Here is an 8,842-nt window from a genome sequence, read left to right as displayed (position 1 = left end):
TAAATACAAACACAAATGGAAAATGCAAAATATAACATCTCCCAGTTAAAACACTGTGTTTGTGTTTTCTTGTTTAAGTAAGCATTTTCTCCTTTATTTTTATCTATTTATCTTCTTTTTAATGTCTTGCTTTGCTTTAGTCTAGACTGGTTAAATCTACTTTCTTATTCTTGGCAATAACAAATATATTTAATACATAAGTAGCTCTGATGATTAGCTTGTACTCACTAAGCACTATCTTTTTAGAAGACAACACTGAGCTTACAGTGATGCAAGCCTTAAAACCAATCAGTAGTAACTAATGCAAGAAAAGGGATTCACTGTTTGCTTGTGTACATCATCAAGTTGGATTGTACTAGTAGCTTTATTCATTTTCACTCCTTGAAACAAAAATAAGCAAATGATTGCATTTGTTAAAAAAGAATTGGAATATAGTTTTGCATATAATCTACTGTAAGGACAGGATTTGCAATATGTTTACATAATTTAATCTTCAGTCTTTTATGTCTAAATTATAGGGTCCAACTCATGGCAGTTTTTACTAAATTAAATCATTACATAGACCCACAAGCTTGTCATTGTCTTCTGCACATACTTTGTATTAACTCAATATTGAGTGATAATCGCAGTGATGGGTGCCCAGTAAAATGGCTGTTAGGCCTTCATGAGATGTGAAGGAAAGTAAGTGACAAGGTTGAACAGTATATATATATATATATATATATATATATATATATATATATATATATATATATATATATATATATATATATATATATATATATATATATACCCTCTATTTGGACATAATAAAACACTTATACCAACAGTCTCCATGTTTAGCTGGAGAGCGATGGTGTTGGCTGCTGTTAAATCATTTTATCAATTAGTAGTGGAAACACTGGGACCACGGGCTTGAATCCTGTCCTGTGATTGGTCCAGCCGCAGAACTCGTAATGTTCAGCGCTCCCATATAAACCCATGCAGACTTGCCATCGGTTCTATCTGTCATGCAAGTCAAAAGGATAGTGAGGAGTCCGGTGTAAAGAAATAGCTGGCAGCGTACTTGTAATATCTTACGTTTTTTTTCTGTGTCCGGAGCTGCAGAAGCTTTCAGAGCGTTATTCTTATGAATTACACACAGAGCAGGAGCCGTCTCTTTGTATTTAGTTGTATTATCTGTGTTGAGAGGACGATGCCTTTGAGGACCGGACTTTTTCTCCTGATGGTGCTCAACGCATCTGCATATGAACTGGATCAGAACGAGTCTTATTCGCCTAGAAGAACACGCTTTTCCGCAAATAGCCCTTGTAAGTAACATGCTGTTTCCATTTGCAGATTTCACAGAGTGCACTGCTTGCTCCGTACCATTTCCACAGTGTATTTAATAACCTTTGCACGCTTAGTATGTATGCATTTTTTCCTCTTATATGTTTATTTTCTTGGCCTATGCAGCCTTTTGTGTGTAAACGAGCGCGTTGAAGCACAGAGAAGGCTGCAGGATTAACGCTGTGGTTCTGCCGGTGTCCTGCCGGCAACAGATGAGCATGGAGCTTGGTGCTGACACCTGAGAGCGCAGGCTGTGTCATGCTGATAGTCTCTTTCTCATGGCTTTGGCTGCTGCATAGGTCCCTCTGTTCAGAATTATAGTGGACTTGGAGCGTGCATAAAACATAAAGCTTCTGGTAGCCTTCCTGTGTTGCCTTCAAGTCAAAAAGAAAGTAGGATAAATCACTGTTTTTTCTCAGTATGCCTCAGAAAAAAAGATACAGTTTGTCACCTGGGCTGCTTAATGAACCCTTTTAGTTTCTTATGCTTGAAACAGAATTGACTGTCATAATCCCCCATTGACATCTGCAATGAATGAAACAGCAAAGCACTAATCTGCACTGCTTTATTCAAATGTTTGTAACACAAAGATACAGTGCAGCGGTAAAAGGTAGGGGGTAACAGAGATGCTGATTCCCTTCTGCAGGAATTGCTTCATCATCATAAGAACTGCAGCTCATTCCCTGTATTTTGAGAACAATCTCTGGTCCCGAATGGCACGCAGACTTTATCTGACTGTGCAGGTCAACATGGGGCCCCAGATTCAGGAGTCTGCCAAGTAGGCTTAGGCTCTGCAGTGACATTTCTTGATGGTTATTACAAAGGATTTGAAGTCAGGCTGCTTGACAATTAAGTAAGGGACAACTGTTTGGATGAACTGATTAGCAGATTATGTTTTATGGCTCTGTCTTTGCGTAACCTTTCATCGGCTTCAGATGTTTTTTGAGCTCCTTGTGGTCATGGTCAGTTTTTGAAAATTAGACTGAAGTGATGAATTATGTCACAGATGTGTCGGAACTTGCAAAATGCAGATTAGGATTATGTATATTTTTGTAGGCCAAATAAATATTTTCATCATGTGACACTTAACTGAAATATGGCAGAATTTTCTGGATGTGTGTTTTATAATCTAGATCACTTTGTGATCAGTGCTGGATATTTAGCTTGATTCTGACACGTGCTGAGTTACTAGTTATGAATATTTAAGTGGTTTGGATGTTCTCAATTTAGCCTTTCTGCTACAGCTTGTAATAAAATTGAAGACAGACTCCAGTTGCAACATGTTTTTTTATGTGTGTGTGTTTGTGTGCCAGCAGCACAAGTGTATTGTTTTGTGTGTCGACAGGCATGCCAACAATTTTCAGGAAACTCTTTGGTATTTCTGGGGCTGTTCATCCAAACTCTGCTGAATAGAACCAAACAGTGGACTTCAGGTCCCTGCCAAGAGAAAAGAGCACTCGTGCCAAATAGTGTCTGAGACTCTCCCAGTTGTAAGGTATCCAATCTTCAGTCAAGTTTGCCCCAAGTGACTGTATGTCTTTTGTGAATCACCAAAGTATGAAAATTCTCTTGTGTTTGCTGCATTTTTCGAGCTGAAACCCTGGCAACCTTTTGTGTAATGAGCTCAGTGAGTGTGCAGTGATTCCCACTGAAGCCACTGTTGGCTCCCCCGCTGATGGTCCATTCTCTGTGCCCACAGCAGATGTGGCACGCTGTCTCAACAGTGCCCTCCAAGTTGGCTGCGGAGCCTTCGCCTGCCTGGAAAACTCGACTTGTGACACAGATGGAATGCATGACATCTGCAAGTCCTTCCTATACAGTGCTGCTAAATTTGACACTCAGGTACACACTCCAATCCACCTCACAAAGACTGCTTTCTCTGTGTTTGAACATGCACATTAAATGGGTGTAACTGTCAGGGCATGAAGGTGTGAAGCACTGCTGTTCTTTTTTATAGGGTAAAGCATTTGTGAAGGAGAGCCTTAAGTGTATTGCCAATGGTATCACCTCGAAGGCATTCCCCACCATCCGCCGCTGCTCCACCTTTCAAAGAATGATATCAGAGGTCCAAGAGGAGTGTTACAGCAAGCTGGATATCTGCACTGTGGCTCGATCGAATCCAGATGCTATTGGTGAAGTGGCACAGCTTCCAAGTCACTTCCCTAATAGGTGAGTTCTTCCTTTTCTGTGCTTACTTAACAGAGACAGGCTGGCCAAGGTTAAAGCTGTAGTTCATATTGTACAAATAACTTTCATTTAAGAGTTAAAGCTTGTGATGTCGACAGGTCTCTTTGTCCATAAAAAGGGTTTATAACATTGGTTCATTACAAGTGCAGACAAGCCTCGGCAGTGTGTTTAGAGCATGCCCAAAACTACAAATAAACATGGCTTGAATGTTACAAAAACCTCTCAGACTCCAATTTATGCAGCAGAGCAGATGGCTGAATTTGTATTGATTTCCATGTTTTGGTTACCATCTGCTTCATACATTCTTCCCTACAATGAGAGAAAATGAAACAGGAATATCAAGTTTGCATGTTTTTGTTCCTATTGTTCTTGCAAGACATGTAGGATTGCAGTTTGGGAGTGGATACAAAAGGGGGCTGAAAGGGAGGTGCACATGGCTTAGTAGTGACTGGAGAAAGGACAGTTACTCCCATATGGATGACATCAGACTGCAGAGAAGTGTGCAAATGCACAGAAACACCTATGAAGCAGAGTGTAAAAGTACATCATGAACATTTGTGATGCTTTTTTTCGTCCTCCCAGGTTTTATGGTAAGCTGCTACAGAGCCTGATGGACTGCGACGAGGACACGGTGGATCGCGTTCGGGCCAGCATGGTGTCGCGGCTGGGCCCAGAGATGACCATGCTTATTCAGCTGCTGCAGAGCAAGCCCTGCCCATCCACTGCTGTGGCTGCAGCTGCCGCCATCCCAACTGGAGTGGAGGGCCGTGGGAGCTGGCGCTGGTCCATGGGTCCCCATATGTACAAGATCCAGCCTAATCTGCGAAACAGAGACTCCGCCAGTCATTTTGGCAAAAAACGCTCGGCCACTGACAGCTCCTAACTTCCATTCAGATTCAGAAACTCCACACACTCCTCAAAACATCATGAAAGCTCCTCTATTCCCTAAGGGTGACAGTATACATTCCTCTGCTAGACTGGAAGTTACAGAAACATGCACCTCTAGGGAATGCCGGAACGCCCATAGAGTCGATATCAGAATTTGATTGTTGTTGCATCGTATATCCCACACTTAGGCCCATCCATCGACTGTTTCCAAACGTGTCTGCTCACAGTTAGTGTCGAACATGTGGCTGTTGCAGCGTTGCGACATGGTCCTATTAACTCCTCTTCACCTCCTCCTCCAACAGAGCTGAATCCTTAACAAGTCTTTTGATGCCAAGAAAAAAAAGAAAGAAAAAAACAGTCATAGTGGTAAATGCCTCTCGAGCACAAGTACATTAAAAGATGAAAACTCATTATCTTGACATTTGTTCATGACTAGAAATTAGTAGTTGGATTACTATCATTAGTTCACTGATAGGAGTGAGAATTTATTGGTAGATGTGTCTAATATTTCTGCACTGAGACCTGTGAAATTGTGAGCATGAGATGTGGAAAAAAAAATCTATTTTCTAACACTAACATAACAGTTAAATGTACTGTATAATAAGTTATCTGAGACAGCCATAGTTAGCCATCTAAGAAAGAGACAGCTCACATGGAGGGAGGTCTGCAGAGGTTTCATGATAACCTTTGAGAGGTTACCTTAAAACTGACCAAAAAACTAAAAACTGCCCTGAATGCTATTCATAAAAACCAAAATAGTGTATAGTGATAGCACTTATAGTTGTTGTTTTTTCTTCTGATGGCAGATGTAGCCATGGTTGCGTGTTTCAAAGCATCGTCCTGCACATAAGGATCGTCCAGGTCATGGCCAAGTCAAAGTATCAGAAAAAGCCCATTTTACATATCTTGTATCCAGCTACTTGTAAAGCATATGACTGTTGAGCTCTGAAGTGTATGTGGGACCATGTTTAGTGTAATCTGTATCCGTGTTTTTAACTGAGTGTGAAGCGGTAGTGTATGTGCAGTAGCTCATTAGCACGTTCACCGATGAGACTGAGAGCAGCTGTCTTCTTGGACTGATGATCACTGCTCTCTGAGGTGAATATCGTGACATACACACTGGCTTCAAGTGTCAAGATTCAGAATGACTATTTAAAAAAAAGCCTTGTTGGAATGATATTTATTTTCCTACTTTATTATTTAATGTTTGTTTTTTAATGCATTATTGTAGTTTTAATTAGTTTACAGGTTTAAAAACAAGTCCAGACATGGCTCCTATTTGAACATGAGCTCTATGCCAAAAAAAAAAAAAGTGAGCTGACACTCTGATGACTGAATGGGACCCATGTCATGACTCTGTGCTGGCCATAGGGGAACAAGGTTGGTCATTCAAGTCAGGTGATCTACTTCCTGGGTGTTACAAGGGACCACAACAAAACAATAGCTTCATTTTGACACAATTTCTGGTTGACAAAGGTCTTCACTGCAGCTGCTAGCTTATTTGGTGCTGGGGGGTTGTGCGTATTTTTGAAGATTTATCAGGTGTAACTATAAGGAAACAAACACCAGCATCAAGCACCTTTAGAAACAATTAGCTTCATCTTTTTCCTGCATTTAATGTCCGTCCTGATTGCCCTCATTACATAATAGTATCTACATCAGCTTTGACCCTTTGAAACTTGTCTTTACTTTTATTATTATGTCATTAAATCTAGATAACATTGCAAACATGTAAAAATCAATCCGACTAATCATGACCCTGTAAGTTTTAATGGCTCCTGGCAGGCGTCTGAAAGTACTTTATGCCAACTGTTTTCAACCTGGGCCCCACCCATGTATTGCTCCATTTGGAGGCAGTCAGAAGGTGAAAACAAAGGTTAATGTGGGGGATATCTTTATATGTATTTATGCTATAGAACCCAGTATCTCAGGTCCAGAATTTTGCACTGTTATTTAGCTACAGACTAACAGCACAAGCCAGAGTGAAAAGGTGTTGAATGTGTGTGAAGGTATTTATGGACAGCTGTGATAGAGCACTTATGTAATGTAACATCAGGGATTTCAGTTACTTTGCGGTTCGTTGATAAGTTGGGAGAGTTCATTGAAAGTGACACTCAGGATTTCTCAGCAGATAGAAGCTTGTGATTTTCTGTAGATACTGAGGGACATTTCCTGGTGTTTAATTTACAGTTGGTGATGTCACATTTTGCAGCTCTACTGCCACTTTTTGTAACAAAATCTCAGCAGATATGCCTATATTATTATTATTGTTAGGTGCATTCCCATTTGCAACTTTACACCAACATAAACAACAAATCAAAGTAGACTTCTGCACTCCTCTCACCAAAGTGCAACGTATGAAATCTGAACATTTTTGCAACATGGTCTTTGAGGGTAAAGACAATCATTTGAAGGTTAGAGGAGAGCAGCAGTCGCTGAGATGGGTCTTCATGCTGGTGTTTGATTTATATATACCTGTTAGGTCAATGCTGGTGCTCAGCAAGATAATCAGTCGGTCAAGTAAGTTTCTGTTTGGGTGCAATATATTTGTGCACATTCAACATGCAATGTAAAGATTAACTTGGAGGCAAGGCTGGGTTCAATTGACTGTTTGATAGTTTAACACAAAGAACACTCTGTGGGATAGAAACCTTACTTTTCTCTTGCTATCATGAAAAATCACAAAAGGTTATGCTCACTTTATTTTAGCAGCTTTTCTTCAACTTTTAAAAAGAAATTGAACCCAGCCCTGTTGATGAATCATACGGGAAGAAGCAGAGACCAGAGAAAGAGATGTCAGTGTCAATTTAAAAGCTATGTTAAGAATTCCAAACTATGCAATAATCTCACATACAAAGGTTTCACAGCAACACAGAAATTGACCTTTCCTTTCATTCAGTGCCAGCTAATGCTGTGTTAATAAAGCAGCAGCATATTTGCTTTCATACTGCGCTCACAGTGTGAAGGCAATGCTTTTCTCTTAAATTTTAGTAAACTGGTGTTTTGTTTTGCTCTGTGAAGATGATCGTTTCTTTAGTGTCATTTGGTGCGAAAGGGCAGCAGTTCTGAAGGAATCACTCGGGAGGTTAGGAGCTATAGTCACACTGTAAAATATCCTAGCTTACTATGTTACGTTCAATATGCACTTTGCATCTTAACCACTATAAAGGGCATTGAAACATTCAGCACATGTGCAATCATGACACGTTTAATTTAGCCGGTGAATGGAAATCAGCCTGAAATACTTTGCATCCTGAAGGGTCAGGGCTTCTTCATGTACTATTGATACATATGTCTGTATCTTTGTTGTCCATGGGTAAATCCAAAACCCAACAGCTGCTGCTAAACTGTTACTTCCCTGTGTGATGACTTCCCTGGTCCAGATGCCTCTCTGCTGTGGCCGCTCTGATCAGTCAGCATACAGAGAGCTCAGCATCAGTCCACATTTTACATTTTAATGTCTTTCCATGTTGTCGTATTTATTTTCTATGAACTTTCCTTGTGTCAAATATATTTGGCAAAGGCAAATTGACTGTTTCCTCACTAAGTCAAATGTAATGGTAATTTCAGAGAATGTACCTGTATACTGAATGTCTGTTTCAATGTGGAAATGCCCAAGTTAGGCGACCCATGAAGGCTGTTAAAAGAGAAAAATGAATGGCCTGATTTCTGTTTAGTTGAGGGTGCTTAAGGTGGTACTGGAGCATTATTAAATGAACCCTTGGTGACTTTTGTGAAACAATTTCTCCTGTCAACACCCTTCTGGCACTTCATGGTACTCTTTCCTCTCAAGACTTGAAATATATATATATATATATATATTGATAAATGTTGTGCTTAAACAAAATCAAAAAGCTTCAGTGACTAGTAAAGTTTATTTTGTATTCATAAATATATAAATATATATATTAAAAATATATATAAGTGACAGTTATTTTACTATCAGATTTAAAAAGGATTTAAGAAGATTACTGAAGCTCCTGATGCTATGTAACGCATGATTGACCCTTGTGAATCACTTGCACTTTAAAATATACCCATTTACATATATACCCATACTGTGTATATGTTTGGGTTTTCCTCTGTACTGAAAAGTCATGAAAGATACAAATGCATCAACTGTGTGTCTTTTGCTGATAAGAAATAAAATATTTATCATATCTGGCACATCTTGTTTCAGTTATTTGAATAAATCATCACTCAGAGATTTGCATTAACAGCTGCTGATTTTATTTCCCTTAAAAAATACAAAAGTTGCATCATCCAAGACTTCTGTCAGCTTGTCAAATATCCTCACCAACATGGAAAGTGCTCACGTTTGACATCGTCCCAAACATCAGGGACAATGTAATATATAAAAAAGCAGCTTCCATGAGTCGAGGTTGTTGGCACCTGTTGTTGTGGCAACCTTTTTAACCCATGCTCACTTAAACAAAAG

The 8,842-nt window shown here is 39.6% G+C and overlaps 1 protein-coding gene across 2 annotated transcripts; it reads left to right on the top strand.

Moving 5' to 3' along the window:
• The first annotated feature begins 1,022 nt into the window (after window positions 1-1,022).
• Window positions 1,023-8,433, top strand: stc1 (stanniocalcin 1). 2 transcript variants are annotated; one of them, XM_074671221.1, is made up of 4 exons: window positions 1,023-1,310; window positions 3,032-3,171; window positions 3,287-3,498; window positions 4,099-8,433. In XM_074671221.1, exons 1-4 carry the CDS (start codon window positions 1,130-1,132, stop codon window positions 4,397-4,399), a joined length of 834 nt encoding a protein of 277 aa, XP_074527322.1. In that variant the 5' UTR covers window positions 1,023-1,129; the 3' UTR covers window positions 4,400-8,433. The 2 variants fall into 2 exon arrangements, with proteins under 2 accessions (XP_074527322.1, XP_074527321.1); XM_074671220.1 differs by having other exon boundaries at window positions 3,029-3,171.
• Window positions 8,434-8,842: the final 409 nt, after the last annotated feature.

Source organism: Halichoeres trimaculatus, unplaced genomic scaffold, assembly GCF_033239565.1.
Source record: "Halichoeres trimaculatus isolate MK-OKI-2021-1 unplaced genomic scaffold, fHalTri1.1 fHalTri1_scaffold_5, whole genome shotgun sequence".
NCBI classification, from domain to species: Eukaryota; Metazoa; Chordata; class Actinopteri; order Labriformes; family Labridae; genus Halichoeres; species Halichoeres trimaculatus.
This window is presented reverse-complemented; position numbering and strand designations above follow the sequence as displayed.